This window comes from Thunnus albacares, chromosome 1, assembly GCF_914725855.1.
Source record: "Thunnus albacares chromosome 1, fThuAlb1.1, whole genome shotgun sequence".
NCBI lineage: Eukaryota > Metazoa > Chordata > Actinopteri > Scombriformes > Scombridae > Thunnus > Thunnus albacares.
This window is the reverse complement of record NC_058106.1, coordinates 8,244,495-8,261,533: the sequence shown is the minus strand read 5'-3', so window position 1 is coordinate 8,261,533 and position 17,039 is coordinate 8,244,495. Positions and strand designations below refer to the sequence as shown.

The 17,039-nt window shown below is 38.2% G+C and overlaps 2 protein-coding genes across 5 annotated transcripts in view; one reads left to right on the top strand and one right to left on the bottom strand.

Moving 5' to 3' along the window:
- itfg1 (integrin alpha FG-GAP repeat containing 1) overlaps window positions 1–6,985 on the bottom strand; it is a 148,722-nt gene extending 141,737 nt beyond the window's left edge. For both annotated transcript variants that reach the window (XM_044366039.1, XM_044366106.1), the window contains exons 1-6: window positions 6,745–6,985; window positions 6,362–6,446; window positions 4,923–5,053; window positions 3,322–3,379; window positions 2,723–2,800; window positions 2,502–2,596 (exon numbers count right to left, since the gene is read on the bottom strand). In XM_044366039.1, the coding sequence (XP_044221974.1) occupies window positions 2,502–2,596; window positions 2,723–2,800; window positions 3,322–3,379; window positions 4,923–5,053; window positions 6,362–6,446; window positions 6,745–6,925 (628 nt within the window). In that variant the 5' untranslated portion in view covers window positions 6,926–6,985. The remainder of the gene's footprint in view (window positions 1–2,501; window positions 2,597–2,722; window positions 2,801–3,321; window positions 3,380–4,922; window positions 5,054–6,361; window positions 6,447–6,744) is intronic.
- Window positions 6,986–7,589: 604 nt separating this feature from the next.
- The window catches only part of phkb (phosphorylase kinase, beta), a 110,987-nt gene continuing 101,537 nt past the window's right edge, over window positions 7,590–17,039 (top strand). For 2 of the 3 annotated variants that reach the window (XM_044365750.1, XM_044365836.1), the window contains exons 1-2: window positions 7,590–7,690; window positions 11,903–11,989. In XM_044365750.1, the coding sequence (XP_044221685.1) occupies window positions 7,627–7,690; window positions 11,903–11,989 (151 nt within the window). In that variant the 5' untranslated portion in view covers window positions 7,590–7,626. Of the gene's footprint in view, window positions 7,691–9,840; window positions 9,947–11,902; window positions 11,990–17,039 lie in introns of all 3 variants that reach the window. The other variant, XM_044365922.1, reaches the window with a different exon arrangement.

Below are 17,039 nucleotides of genomic sequence, written 5' to 3'. Positions count from 1 at the left end.
TTTCTACAGCATAGACACGCTGTGCAGAGCCAAGAGGGTGAAGGACGGGCTCACTAGCAAGCCATCACTCTGACTTAATGATGTGCTGCAGCATACTCAATCCAAAACACAATCTAATCTGTATTAAAACAAACCTAAAATATCAAACTATAAAAAATAAACTTTACATTTTTAATATCAATAATATACACCAATATATTACAACCAGGATTTCTTTAAGTCAGGCACAAAAAGTGAGAATTTATTGACTTTCTCCTAATCCATAAACAGATTAAATATGAATTAATATCTGCTCTGGTTAAACTGTGACAGCCCTTGGAGTAAAACCACACAGCACAAAAAGATACCTGCAGTGAGTATGACACGACTAAATCCTTTCTGATTACCTTAAACATGAGGATTAGTTTCCAGAGGGAAAAAGAGTCCTCACATAAGTCTAAGTGACAGCGCTACACTTAGTGGGCAAAGGGACAGGAGCGAGATGCTGTAAAACAAGAAAGGGGCGATTTCTCCATTCACTGGTGAAGAAAATGGCAATTCCTTTCTCTCTTAGTCAACTTGAAAATTGCTGACATTAAATATATGTTATGGTGTCTTGTCTGGGTCCTGGACTTATCTCAGGAGAAACTTTGTGGAAAACACTTCAGGAAGCAATATCTGTGGATTGCCAGTTTACAACTACACTATCTCTGAATCCTATGAGATTTTGAGAAGTGTTGAAAGCAAGAATAGAGGTCAGCATTGGTCTGGAGAGAATTCATTAACCAGGCATCGGGAAAATTTGGTAATCCTGTTTTACATGCTGTATTATGTAATTATGTTTTTGCACAGATTCATTTTTCCACCAATTTTCACAAAGTTTTCAATAACCTAAATAAACACAGCTAAATGGACAGATTTTTCATTTAAATAAAAAATTAATAATATGAGTATATACCACTGTTTCAGGATGGAAGAGCAGAAATAAAAAAAAAAGTTATGACTTCATGACTTAAACACCAAACAGGAAAGAGGACAATACAACTTGAGTGAGTCAGTTGACCAGTTGGGTCTTCTTACTTTGATGCTGCAACATTTTAATGCATTCCAGGAGTTACCTCCAGATAAAGTGTTATCTATTATTATCTGTTATTTGGTGTGCACACTTTGTCTCAACGTACTTCAAAGGACTATACAGTACATGTACATCCAGCTAGACGTCAAACCAATGTGAGCACTGTGGTGTGTCTGCGATTACAGTTATGAACCTTACTCATAACACCGCATCATGACTGTCCACTGACGCTGGTGTTGGCAGAGTATCTGTGTGGATACGGGCGCACCGTTCAAGTTCAGAATTGATGGGAGTACTATAAAGCCGAACTGATTATAAAGGAATACACGTATACTTGAGTCCTTCTGGTGTATAGCTCTTGAGAGAAGACATGTATGAACAAAAATACCAATTATGCCAACAGCATGCCAGTCCTTAGAGGACAGCATGTAATTAAATGTGCAGAATTACACCCCTTTTTAAAAACTGCCTCCCAGCACTGACACCCCAAAGGATTTGTCATTTCAGCACTGGTTCTCTATGTTCCATTTTAGTTTCTTGTATCTTGATACAGAATTTGATTGTATGTATCTTGTTTTGTACCTAGGTTTTTCCTAACACATTAATAACAATTATTGATCCATGTGGGGAAACACTGAAAGCCCACAGTGGAGGAATAAGCCACAACATAAAAATACCTGGTGGGAATTCAGGACTTAGGCTAGTTGTAATGAATCAATGACACAATGTGGAGTTACATTTAGGTATTATCTAATTACAGCACAGTCTGTATACTTACCTTGTTTCCATAATGTAGAAAATTGATTATTTTATAACTTTTATAAGAGCTTTGCCTTTTCAATGGTATGGGGAATTTGTAAAGCTAAACAAACAGCTAAGCTTGCTTATCTAACAAACTGGCTCAAGACTTCAGAGAATGATCAGCCTGCGACAAAAAAAAGACAACACTTCCAAAGACTTCCATTAAATCCTGCCCTCATCTAGCAGAATATAGGGATTAAACAGGAATTCTGATTTGTTTTCTGGATTTTTAAAGAAAGTCTGTCATATAATCCAAGTGTAAAAACAGCACTTCACTCAATTTCTAGTGTCACATGATCCAGTTTAAACCTCTAATTCACCTGTCTGTAATTATTTTTTCACACATAATCACCCAGATTCCATTGATCACCAATGGAATCAGCTGTAAACAAGTAGAAAGAGATGTAGGTTTTTGAAACGGACAGTTTGTCAATCTGAATAAGGTTTTGTGACAGCTTAAAATATAAATGTTCCTATATTTAGAAATGCAAGGGCTTTTATCTGATAACACTGGTGCGTGGGGTTGAGCACAGCTTCCATGAACAGTATGCTGTGTGCTCTCAAAAAAAACCCAAAAAAACCCCAAAACAAAGCATTTTACATTTGTTTCTCATGGTTAGACATTGCTTAAACATCACTGACTCACCAGCGGTGAAGTCCTTGTTGAGGTCAATGAAAGCGTTAGAATGAGGGATGCGCATGTTGACAGGCGAAGTCAGTGCATTCTGCCACACTGGATTTCTAGAGGAGAGAAAAACCACAAGGCAACAGCGGAATTCAAAGCTCAACCTTTTAGAGAGTAACTCTAGGTATGACAGCTTTAGAAATACACATGTTTGTAAGTGACTTTGAGAATGATTAAATTACCTGTTGGTGAGATAGCAGACTTCAGCGGTTGACACGTCGGTGACTCCAAAAATATCTGGGATCATGTCTCCATTAAAACTGTGGGAAGATTTTTTTTTTAATTGAAATTAAATCAATACACGTGATTAAAACTTACACTGAGTCAACGGTTTATTAGGTATGTACAAACTAATCCTGAAATAGTTTCTTTGCATGTTCATTTGACACTGTCAGAAAGGTGGAGATCCACCATCTATAGTCATTTTTGAGACCAAAGTCAGTGGTGGTGCTGTATTGGACTACATTACATTGAGGTAATATGAGGAAATATTATATCCACCTCCATTAAAAACAAACAAGGGGTGCAAAATATAATAATAAACGTTAGTAGTTTTTATTTGATTGTATGCCTAATCAACTGGTGAGTGAGTGTGCAGTATAGTATACTGGCATCAAGAATGTTAAACAAAATTCAGGCCATACGATAATAAAAAAACATGTGTTTTGATGTGGAACAATTTCACATGAGGCAAATTACTTTTCCATGACCAACATCACAAGCAAAATATATGAAGTAAAAATAAAATGTTTGTATAGGCACCATTCGTAATATTACTTACTCCATAACGAGAGGTTGATCTTTAAAGGTCTTGTTCAGCTTGAGCCACCCACCCATATCTGCAGAGAAATGAGCAGAGTCAACAGGCCCTGAGTAATGCTTGCTCTGACATAAACATACCAGTGGAAATCAGTGGGCTGGTATCTGCCACAGAGTCAGAGCAGGCTAAACAGATTGTATCTAGTAGTAATGTCAACAACTTAACTATGACCAAAGCTGAAGTAAAGGGCACAAAACATCTAATCACGCCTTTGTTTACTTTTCTTTTTTGCCTGTATTTAAGTAGTAGTAGTTAACTAGGCCTTTCAATGTAAAACACACAAATTTAATTATAAATTTCACATAAATACCCTGACCCATGAGTTTCCACTCAGGTATTTAAGATATTTTTTGTCGTGGTATATTTTAAAAACAACATAATAAAACATGAATTATTTCCTTCACAAGGCTATAACTGTGATTAAGTGTTCCCCAAAGAATCTTAGAGAGGAGAAACTTACAATAGCTGCCTTCCAACAATACCTCATAACTTATAACTTTATCTATGGACGTATTTACCAAGAACAACACACATTAATAGACATCAATGTGATTCCCTTTTATTCCCAATTTAAGCTACTGACCACCGCTGCCTACCACTGAGCTACAACATTCAACTGTAAAACAAACTTTAGTATCAAATATGTCTTTTAGTACGGACAGTCACTTTTACAGTTGTCTAGTTGATAGTTTTCATTATAGTTGGCGTGATAATAGGCCTTTTCAACAGAAGACATTTTGACATGTCACAATAGGAAAAGCATGTGTATATAATCAAATTAATGATGGCTGAATTCAATTGAACTGTTTCAGTTTCAGGGTCCTGCTACATGTATTGTTCACGCTGCCATGGCTTATTGTGACACTAATACAACAGAGCCAATGTTAACGTTATTAGTAACACCTGTTTTTTTTCTTTCAAATCAAAATGTCTCCTGTGAAAAAAGTCTTTGGAAAGAAAAGGGGACATTCCATAGTATTTTAAAAAAATTGTGCTTAGTTACTGCTTTTCAACAACACTGCTGAACTTGAGAGAAAGACAGGCTTCTTCATTTTTTGAATTTAATGAGTATCACCAAGTCTGTTCATCTTGTACTTTACATATTGTTTTGTTGTTATCTTTCCCAAATTAAACCGATTTGTATAACTATTCCACAACATACATTGTGACACATCATAGGAAAGGTACAGGTGGAACTAATGACATTAACGATGGCTCCACTCCAACAGTTACTGCGATGCTATGCAGCAGTTAATATTGTTATTTGTTACACCTGTGTTTCACAGTTGAAAATGTCTGTTGTGAAAAAGGTCTATTCACCTTAAGTCTTACTACAAATTCCCCCCTGGTCATGTGCAACCCCAAAGAAGGCTACACCCCAAATTTGAGAACTACTAATTTAGACCAAAATATACATCATAATGTGGGACATTTAAAGGAAAAATACAATTGGCAACAATCTAAAAATGATATTAATATAATGCACAGGCCTATAAACAGTGTTAACCAGTGATCAATGGCCTCCATCCACCCTCAGGACCCATTCACTGTTCCAGCTGTACCTAGTGTCTGGTTGTTCCCCCAGAAAATGAAAACAGATTCTGCCGTGGTTTTGATCTGAGCTGTGAGAAGAACATCCATCTGAGAGTCTCCATCATAGTCACCAGGAACCACACTGGTGATGACGGTGTCACTGAAACAAGAAGAAGACTGTCCATTAAAATGAGAGTCAATAACATGGCGCTGCTGCTGCTTTCACTCTGCTCTTTGATTGATCTACTAATGTAACTCAACTCCAGTAACTGCACACTGTGCCACTGTTGGTCTTGTTGGGAAGCAGCCTGCATCGCCCTTTCACAAGCTGGCAGAAATACTTTCATTTTCCATAATGGCGAATTAAAAGCATATTTACTCTATACAGAACAAATATAGGCTACACACTGTATAAACATCTAAGGCAGGTGATCACTGGATTGATTCTGACATATTAACAGAATGCTCTCGTTGTGCACAGCATGGCTTTCTGTTGATGGAAATTAGCATATTTCTTTTCTTTAATTTGCATTGGTTGCTATTTGTTTTATAGTGATCCCCAATGGTGAATTCGTTAACTAGAATGCCACCGGTGAAACTGATCTTTGCTTTCACTCAGTAGGCTACCAGCTGTTATTTATTCAGGAAACAATCATTTTTGAAAAGCATAGGGAGAGAGCAAATATGGGTGGATAAAATATTCCTGCTGATCTTTATGTGTGGCGCGCAGGTCTCCCTCTATATATATGCTTACTCTACTTCATTCAACAATGAGCTGCTCGCGTGTTATTGCCACAATAATTCTTTATGTTGTAAAGATTATGTTCACAGATGCCTCAGGAATAATCATGTTGTATTGGGTGCCTGTGCTATTGGATAAGGCAAATCATATGCAGTGTCCTTCATATCAAAGCAAGTGGTTTGGTTGGCTACATATCCATATCAAATGGTGATTTTTACTTTTACTTGAGTGTTTTTTTTGTTGGTTTTTTTAAAATGGGAGTAATTGTACTTTTACTTGAGTAAAGACTTTCACTACTCTACCCATCACTGATCCCTTGCACGTGTTAACAAACTCGCCCTGTTGAAGGAGTAATAATAAAACAAAGCAAAAGGCAAAAATAAAATAAAGAAAGGTAGAGGAAGAAGAGAAAAGTAAGGGGGAAGAAAAAAGGAAAAAAGAAGAGGATAGAAGTTTAGTCTGGCAATAAGACCTTTAGTGAGTTGAAGTATGTTATAAAGAATTCAGCTTTTGGCTCTGCTCTTATATATGACTAAACAGCTCCCTCTGAAAAAGTAAATAACCACCCTGCAACATGAGTCACCTCCTCAGTAGCGACGAACAAAAGGAAACTAGCACATGACATGTAACGTACAGTATAATACAGTAACATACAGTACAGTATAAAGGGGTGAAATGGCACGAACTCAAACGAAAATAGCATTGAAAATGACATATTTAACTTACCCAGGCAACATGTCTTTAGTGACGTGCACTTTGGGCTTGAAGTAAGGTGTTTTCGAGTCAGCCAAGAATATCACCAGTTCAGACCCTGAAACAATAAGGAGTCAACATAGGCATTAAGATTAATTAAAGCTCTTTTATCCTCGTTAGAATTATTCAGTCGTTTACGGAAGAGAAAAAGCAAAGGACCCGTTGAACAGATGACTAGTGAAATTATAGCAGTGAGTTTTCGATAAGGCACCATTTTAGCCATTATTATCGTAATACCCCTGAATTACAACACAATTACAACACTAAGACAGTACATATAATCTGTGCAAGCGGTTAATTAGCTCGTTGTGTGACACGACAGAGAGCAAAGCAGCGTAATTCACACAGTAACATACGTTCTCTGATGATAAAGATGTCTGTCAGTTTATCCGAGTTAAAATCTCCAAACGCCGCCACAGTCCCATAGTTTTCGACACCGAAAAGGTCAACCGTTACATCCTGAAGGGCAAGTGTGTTAAACTTGCCCACAAAAAGTAACAAAAATGCAAAAACATTTAACTTAAACATCCACATCATTCTGCTAGTACAGCTTCCGACAACAATATCAACCGCAGTACGGCACACAGCTTTACGGCAGGGTTTAACACATTGTCGGGTTGCCGACACATTAAATTAGGAATGAATGACCAATTTTGATATTTGCGCAGTAAGTTACATTTTATTTGGAAAATGGTAGAAGTTATTCCCTGAAATAAAGGTAAACAATGTAATATTAGCACTTCCTCGTTTACGTCGGTGTCGTGCTCCCGAGTAGTTTGACAGCTTTACCAAGCTAGAGAGAGTTAGCAAGAGATAACCCGGAAGTGAGGAGAGTTTACGATCAGGAAGAATTCATAACGTTTAATCACACTAGAGACTTGCAAAAAACTATTAATAATGCGTGTGTGTGTGTGTGTGTGTGTGTGTGTGTGTGTATGTGTTATTATATTACATTATTTGTGTGGATGTATGTGGGTGTGTCTATGTATTGTATAGGTGTATGTGTATGCATATGTGTTTTGATATTTGGTGTAGTTTGTTTTGTTTGGTTTAAGTTGCATGTTATATATTATGTGTATCAATAAAAAAATGTAAAACTATTTCTAAAATGAATATTATAAATATTACGTGTATGGTGCTTATATAGCGGCTAGCGAGGCGCCTCACGACATCCGTTTTATTTTGTAGGATGGTACCGGAAGTTCTTCTACATTTCAGTGAGATTCATACGAGTAAACATGGCGAGTTTAGCAGATGTCGGCTGGAAACTCCTGGAATTCAAATCCCGATCGAAAAGATCAGGTCTGACTTCTTCCTTTGCATGTCATTGTACAACGTCCGATTATTTCACTTGTGCTGATGCTTGTGTGAGACTGTCTGTTTGTAAAACCACCGAATTTGACTCGATCTGGCCATTTAATTTGCTCACTGCAGTGACTGTACAAGCATGAAAAGGTCAGAGGTGTAAATGAGCAGCACATCGGGGGCTATTTTAAGAGCTTCTCATCAGGGGCCTGTATTACGAAGCAAGTTCAACTTTTTCAACTAAATGTAATCATACAACAGAATAAGAAGATGCAGAAACATTAGAAATAATTTCCACAGACAACAAGTAGGCTAAGGCTTAAAATACAGGAATTATTATACATGACTTAAGCATGCAGTGAGTATGTTTTGCTATTTAGTTGGATGATGAAGAAACCAATCTGAACATGTCACTTAAAAAAACGTAAAAGTAATCTCAGACTGTTTCTGCTACTGAAGCAAAGTGTGGAAAAGTAGTTAATGACTGATGAGGTCTGTCTGACCCAAATGTTGCATTTATAATCATGGGAGCCAATTAACAGTGTGTGGATTATTCTTTCTAATAAAGACAATCTTTCTTTTTATTTCCAGTTATCATCAAACAGGTGTCTCGTTATTCTGAACTGCAGTGATGAATCAGAGTGTAAAATCATCCACACTGTCAGCTGTCACTCCAGGGATAAAATAAACTTTGCACAATTAAAATGCAGTTAAAATCATCATTATGTGTTTAGTGTCGTTAACGATCTCTCCGTTTGTTAGAAGCTCTGTTTTAAAACCAGAGTGGAAATAGAAAGCCTGGAATAATTAAATGTTTCTACTGACCTATAATAATATACTGCATATTGTTCTTTTTTTTACTTGTCACTTAATTGTAAACTCAGGACATTTGTCCATGTCGGGATCCTGTAGGATTATGACACTTTTTTCCCAGTAATCTGACTTGTCAGTGGTTGGGATGTTGACAGGTTGTGCCGGATATGGCACCGCCGTCCCAGTGGTCATTCGCGGTTTTGCAGTGAAAAATTCCCCTTCGGCCCATAAAGTATTTTCTCCAAAGACCCCCACTGTAAAAGAGATGTCTGTAAAACTCGTAAAAATCCTTGTTAAAAGTGAGCCAGCTTCATGATACCAGAAAACTTGAGTTAACCCCAAAGACAGCTGGCTAACCTAATCTCGCTTCGTGATACAGGCTCCTGGTCTCCTTTGGCTGTTACATCTCACCCATAGTTAACTGTGCTGTGTTGACTGCATGAAATGTGTGTATTATCCAGGAGGCCTGTGCGTGCGGCCCTGTGGAAGCTGGCTATATATTTGCTGTGGTAGTCAGCCTGGGACTTGAGGAAAGAAACTTTGAAGGATGTCTAAAACAATCACGTCAGTTATTTATCACCACATTTAGGAACATTAATGATACAACTGAGAAAAACACCTAAAAACACATAAACTCTGATCAAGACTCTCCGTTCACCTATCACTTTTGGGTACCACAAACACTTTATAAATCCAAATAAGAGTGACTAAAATGATTTTGAACATTGTCAACTCTTCCACCTGTGCTTATTGCCTGTAGTAACAACTTTTCATGTGCTAAATATAGATTTCATAGCACAAATCCTCTAAAAATCATCTAGTAGAGTCATAGTAACTGCTGTTGTTTGAGAATTCTGTATCTGATAAGAGGTGGCTTACAAAGGGAATTGAAAGAAAACATCTCCCAATCTTAGAGAAAATATTACAACTTTTCCATTAATTAAAAAAATGAATAATCTGTCTTTCTTAAAATTAAAAAAAAGCTACTTGCTCACAGTTTTCTTTTCACAACGGTAGTACAACATTCTAAGACCATATCGTTTTGAAGGTGATGGAGCACAAAGGGAAATAATCAGTCATACTGTCCTAACTTAGTGATGTAGTCCTTCACATAATTACATCCCCATCATAAAGTAATTCATCATACTCTGTATCTATAAAGACAGTGTTTCCCCTACCATTACCTTGGACCTCCCCACCACTGCAAATACAATGTATTGTAATTTCTTGCATGTTGTTCATTATCATCACCTGAAGGGTCTAATTCATTGTTGATTCACGCATGTCTAAAATCTATCTCTGTGCTACTAACTCCTTCCTGTGAATTGCTGTAGATTTGTGATTTAGCTGAGAGAGACGATTGGCCTTAATTTCACCTTTTGAGAATGTCCGGCTCAGTGGGTGCAACTGTCCGGGCTCATCGGAAAGTTCAAAGACTTGGTAAGTAGTGACAGAGGACCTGAGGAAAACAATACAGCCAGCCACACACAGAAGGCCAGAGAGAACACTGGTAAAGATGAGAGGAAAATCATTATTTTATCTGGACGTAAGAAGATTCATATAGGATGCAATAGTGTTCATATTAGCTTCTTTATTTCATGATTACAAGAGCTACATTGAGGTTGCAACTTAATATGTTGTGATCATGAGGAAACAAAGTCAAGTCAGTTTTATTTGTATAGCCTAATATCACAAATAACAAATTTGATTCAGGGGGCTTTACAGTCTGTACAGCAATACAACATCCTGTCCTTAAACCCTCGATTTGAATAAGGAAAAACTCACAAAAATAACCCTTTAATGGGGGAAAAAACAGATGTGCAACAGATGTTGCGTGTACAGAACATAAATTACAGAATACAGTATTGAACAGAATAACAAAATTATAATGGATTTATAATATATATGAAGAATGTGATGAAGAGGACACTAGGCAGCTTGCGGATGCCACCAGACCAGGACTTGAGCCACGCAACCTCTATCACCATGGAGACCTGGCAGGAGGATACACTACACATGCACACGAGGGAGACTCACATCACACCATTCACATACACGGCAGAAAAGACATTATTCACACAGAAGAGAGAGAAGGATAACAACGTCATTCAGAGAGAGAGACATGAGGCTGAACTCCTGCAGGATTGGGGGAAACCTCAGGTATGAGCACCGACCACCAGGGAAGAAGAGCGTTTCCTGGATGGGTGCAGGTCCAGTAAGAGATGCTTGAGAGATAATAGAGGACAGGAAGAGAAAATAGGGAGAGGAGAGAGAGAGGGGCACACAGCTCAGACATTGATGTGCTTGTGGAACAAACAAACAGAAGGTTAGAGAGATAAAACATTAGACACATCTGGGCTCTCATGGGCTGTCAGAAAACAGAATGAGCAATATAATGTAATATTACCCATAACTTATACTGCAAGTTCATACTGTGAATCTTCTGTGTGGGTATTTGAACAGTCTTCTTGCTCCTCCAGTGTAAGCATGAAAGACCCAGAAGTGACACTAAATAAATGTACAGTATTAATGAATCATATAGCATACCGCCTCTATAATAGTGTTAGAGGTCTGCATCATACAAGCTAGTCACAGGATTGTTTAAAACCAGACAAACACATTGACAGCCCACATTTGTCTGATCTCATGTTAGAAATTAAAACTGGAATATTGGACTTCCTCTATGCTCTTTTAAAGTGTTATCTTTGAAAAGAGATGGATTGGCTTTGTCCCCTGAAACTTTTAAGCTGATGGAAATTATGCTAATTTCAGTCAGAATGTGAATTTTTCAGTACCTGTGGTATTGACCCAAGGTCGAACCCATTAAAATGCAAATCCCAGCAAAGTGAAAAGTGTCTGAAAATAGAGAAAGTCTAGATGGGGGTTTCCCCTCAAACTGTGGCTCTCTCTCAGCTCAGAGGGAAATGTTCGGGAATATCTGAGGGCGAGTCATATTTGCATTCGATTTTTGAGCTCTGGGCCTGAATCTCGTTTTGTGTGGCAATTGCTTTGTGTTGCAGTGTTTTGCAGTGAAAAACAGAACTGGCATGGGTACACTGTTTTATTATTTTCTCTGCTTACTCATTATTTTCTGTTATATTCATTGGAAATCAGACAATTTGATGAAGAAATGAAAATATCTTTATCCATCTACATATTGGAATATATAAAATAAAACTAGTGCCTCCAGACTGAAAGAACCAGGAATGTTGATGTAATTTCAAGATGAAACTATGGTCCTTTATCAATTTCACCTCTTAAATCCAGTTTAATCACGAAGGCGTGGTGTTAATGTTATGGAGGAGACAGAACTGAGAGTATTTTTAAGGATTTTTTAAGGATCCATGAGACAACTGAGTAGTAAAGTTCATGTGTAACAGATGTGTCCTTTCTCAGGATCCATATATGAGCCTCTTAAGCTGTCCAGTCTCCAGCATGAGGGTGAACCCCTATGGGAAAAGTTGGACCGCTACTACAATGCTGGTAAGTGCACTTACTCACAATTGACAAGCTATCAATAATGTGAGGTGGGGACACCTAAAATTTACCAGGTGCAGTATGTCTCTGCACACTGTCAGGTTGGATAGAAAAAAACGATACTTGATGGTGTGTTCTAGGAATTGATCATTTCACTCAACTAAACACATGACCCACATAAAGCATGGCCACCCTATTGTGCTTATGTATGCGACTGGAAAGGCTGTTTAGTCATTGTCAATATTCCCAAATTACAGCTTTGGGTGTAGTGATTACTTCTTGCAGACAGACATTATTGTTAAGAGATAAATTGTTCTCATCTGGCAAGGTAAAAGCGAGGTATGGGGTTCCCGGGTGTTGCAGAGGCAAAAATATTTCCCAGTAATTTAAGTTAATTTAAGTTCTTTCCCACTGAATGTGCTTGGCCTGGTACAAAACACAGCTGTGTCATGTACCTTTATGTACATTGTACTTATTAGCCTTTACTTTAGTTAGTTGTCACTAAAGGTTTGTTGTTACTAAATATTTACACATGCTAACTGCCAAGTAAACCAACCTACAAAGCTAACGTTAGCTTGCTAATATACTATGACCTGTTAAGATTGAAGAGTAAAAGAGGTAATGGAATATGGTTTACATGTCTGATAGGACATGTGATAAAAAATTCAGTTTAATAATGATATAAACTAAGAAATTTACCCCCCCCCCCAAAAAAAAAACAAACATTAGACTAAACCACTAAATTACGCTAGGTAGGTTAGCATAATCAGAGATTTCCCCATTCTAAACTACATGAATTCTACAAACTCTGGAACACACACACAAACAAACACCTACATTTACAAAATATTGTCTCAAATCACAAGTTTGAAACCAGCTAGTAGTTACTAAGAACCTAAGAAGGACACAGACTTAGTGATGGATTTATGAGTAGCTCATGCAACCCAATCCAGGTGATGATTCTGGCATGTGTAATTAGTGAAGGAGACCTCAGCCTCACTGCAGGAGATATAAATACACATTAGTGCTGATTACTAAATTACCTGCAGCTGTGAGTGCAGCACTGTGCCAGCTAGTGCTACCCCCCAGTGCACACAACAAAACCACAACCCACTGCCCCACAGCTAAAAGGAGAGCACCCTGGATGTTGGACTATACTGAGATTGCCTGTTTGGATGTCGACAAAGAAAAAACAGCTTTACCATGAAAGTGAATTAGGAGATCACTGAGATTCCATAAAAAAAAATGTAATTTGGTGTGAAATATTGCTGTCATAAATGCTAGTGTGACTGGATCATAAGGCTGGCAGACGGTTAAATACCAAATTTGTAATGTTAGAAAATTGCTGTCAAATTTGGTGAATATGAGCCAATGTCAACATAGTCACTAGAATTGGAGATATGTGTGTTTAATGATAGGCCTTTCTGGTGGCAGAGGTTTTGACTCATCATTTTTATAAAAAGATAAGGTGTATCTAATATCATTAATGATGGTTCTGTTCCACTAAGGTGCGCCAGTAAGCTATGCCAGTGAGCCAGCGCACACAGTACCAGGGCTCTGGCACTGCAACACCTAAACTGAATGCAGCCGTTAATAATCTTTTTAGTTACATCTAGGTTTGACAAGTCAAAATGTCTGCTGTGAGAAATGTCTGAATCACCACCAGATTAAAAAGTTTACAAGCCTTGGTGAGGGGAGATGTGGCTGGAGAAAAAGAAGTATTTATTCAACCCAATTAAAAGAAAGATAGAGGGTGTTGATATCTAACTAAGCTAGCAGTGAATTTACATGAAAAGTAAAGCTTGCTATCCCATGCATGCTATGGTGATTAAAGCCAAATGTGGAACTAAGTATTGGTTGCAAAAAAAGTATATTTTGTGTTTGTTTTGGATATAATGCTGTTACGATGACAAACTAGAATTACCCTCCTTTTTTTTTTTAGTGTGGAATCAATAAAAGCGGAGCCTGAGAGCAATAGAGGAGATAGTGCAAACACACCACAGCTCCTAAGCAGATAGAGTTGGGTTTAGCGTGCAGAAGACAGGATCATGTGTTGCCACTGGCTGTGTGTGGCTGTTAGATTCTGGTAATACAGCTCAGGATGCTGTCCCCAAGGATCAGAGCTGGTTTTTGCCACTGTGGACGTAAGCAGGGTTTTTCTCAGTTGCTCATGTTGAAGTAACAAACATTTTCTATACAGTACAGCAGAGAAATCTTGATGTGCTCTTAGGTGACGTTTCTGAGCTTTTACTCCTTTAATATTTTCATACTGCTCCTGCTCCTTTTCAAGACAAATTATGTATGAGTATACATATTTTATAAGATATGTCCAGATTTGTTTAGTTGTAGACATATGAAAAATCTGCTTTCATTTAAAGAAAGTACTGGTACATGGTACTGTAAAAATACACAAGACACATGTCATACCTGCTCGGAGTTCTTCTATGACATTTAAGACATCACAGTAAGTAATATACAATAAGTGTGGCCTCCTACTTGCAGTCACTAATATCTATTTAAAGGTGCCCTAAATTTGCTGTTTTCCACTGATGTTTGGCAGACACACACCAAAAAGGGCAAGTTGTTCTAAGAACAAATAGCACTTCAACTAATATCAGATGAAATTATTACATGTTCATAGAATATATTAAAGGGGACCTATTATGCTCATTTCCAAGTCTATATTTTTATTTTTGGACTCCACTAGAGTAGCTTTGCATGATTCACAGTTCAAAAAACTCCTTATTTATCTTAACCTGGCAGCCCCTCAATTCCAAGAACAATACTTCCAAGAACAATACTTTCCACTCATATCTTGGGATGTTTGGTTTGAAAGAGAACTTATTTTAATTCTAATTACCTATCTGGTAACTCACCCTGCTCTTCCATCTGTTTCACTCTGCAGATGTCTCATGTTTTTCACTCTGTATTGAGTGTTTTGTCAGAGTGATGGGTATTTGGGGTGCTTTAACTGTGCGCTCTCTCTCATGCCTCTTTCCTGGTCGATGATCATGGAGGCGGCAGGTACAAATTCAGGAGGGTTATCTCCACCTGCTTACTGCAGTTACAGTGAAATCAAGTGCAACTGCGGAGCAGCCGCGCCACACTTAACTGATATAACTGCTACATGAGTTGCATGTTTTACCTGCAAGACTCATTGTTTGTCATGTGGAAACGTCAGAGAAATAAAAAGCTTGCGTCCTGGTATTAGTTCAGTTATAAAATCCAAATGCACTGTGGAGCATCTTTCAGCTTCATTATCAGCAGCTTCATTACTATCCGCTGGTGCCTCTGTTTGCTCCAACTTGCATTGGCTGGATTGGTGGCAAGTGATCGTTGGATATTAAACAACTGCAGGGCTGACAGTTCTAAACAAGGCATTAACTGAATCCAAATTAGGTCAAGTCTCTCAGAGAGAAGCTGAGAGCTACAAACATCTAGAAGTGAAGTCGATGCCTGTTTCAGCCCCTAATATGAAAGCACCTTATTGTGAATGATAAACTAGCTGCATGGATTACCAGATAATAGGGCTTCAAAAAACTGACTTTTGGTATACCTGTGATGTGCACGACCCTTATCCAGGGTTGTTTCAATCCAAAAAATGTTGCATTTCTGCATTCTCTCATTATCCTAGTAGTATTAATTGTACTATTAATATACTCACCATTATATTGTAGAAAACCTTTTGTGCTGAATTAGGGCTATGAATTCTTTAGAAGAAAAATAACATTTACTTAGACATACAAGACGGACAAATCACAGCTTTGGGTCAGGATTGGACTCAGGCAGTGGATTTACTTAAGACTTAACAAACTACAGTTTTTGCCAGCAGTAATATGACTTGTTTCATTCTACATTTTAAACCGAGTAAAGCGTAAGGCAACTGCCTCTAACCCTGGTGTGGATTGAGGAATTGTGTCCTGTGTGAAAGCGTCTGTTCTGGGCTGGGTGCACCATTTTCTCACATGAACACACTCCTGGCAAATATGACACAGCCTGTTGGTCTGCCCTGATGAAGACAAGGCAGCTTGTGTGTGTGTGTGTGCGTCCCTCTGTGAGCAAAGTGTTTGTGTGTTATGCGTCCTTGGTGTGTAGTTGGTGGGTATTCATTAGGCTGCGTGTGTGAGCGTGTTTAGAAAATGATAGAAGACAATAAACAGAGCTTAGTGTGCAACAGGTGTAGCTCTCAGTTGGAACTGATTTGCTGCTATCAGGTAATGCAGCGTTGCCTCCAGCATCAGCTGCGTTGAAACCTTATAGATTTACAGAGAAAAGCCTCCGCCAGATTACAATATGTCAAAAACACAGCGTTGAACATTGGGCTTGTTTAATTGTTGTGTTGGGTGGCGGCTGGAAGCGCTTGTCCAATTCTAGCGGGGAACAAAGCCAACATTGTTATCACCGGCACCCAGACCTGCCTGCCAATATACCTGCTTTCTTTCAGTTCCAGGGAGGAAAAGGGGTGGAGAGGGGTGAGGTTGGGGTGACAGTGACAAATCAAACCAGTTACATTTTTCCTCTTTTCTTTTGCTTTGTTGTTTTGTTGCAAAGCTGCCCCCAGCTCAGTCAAAGGCAATGGTATTAAGCTTCCGCTGCCATTGTGATAAGGGACTTGTTTTCCTTTATCAAGAAAAGAATACCAGGGGAAAGTTTACCTCCATCTCCCATAGTTCATCACTCCATCATTTCTCTCTTTTTTTTTCCCCCTCTCCTCCTCTTTCACTTCCTCGCCTCTCTATGGTTTCTTATTTATGTGGCAATGTGGCCACACTCCATTGACTCAGCCTGCTTCCTGATAATACTAGAGGCAGAAGGCACTATTGCTCTGGCGTCTGGCTCACACCGATTAAGGAATGGAGTCATTATGAGATTGTTGCAAAAAACATTGGTTTATCCGAGCTGTTTTTTCTTTACTTTGTTTTTAATTTTTGTTCCCTCTCTTTTATTCTTTCCCTTCATTCTTTTTCTTCAACTTCTCTCACTCTCTTGCTTCATCTTTTGTGTTTAGCCAGTTCAATCCAGTTTGTCATGTCAGTGATGGTTTATAATACCTTTA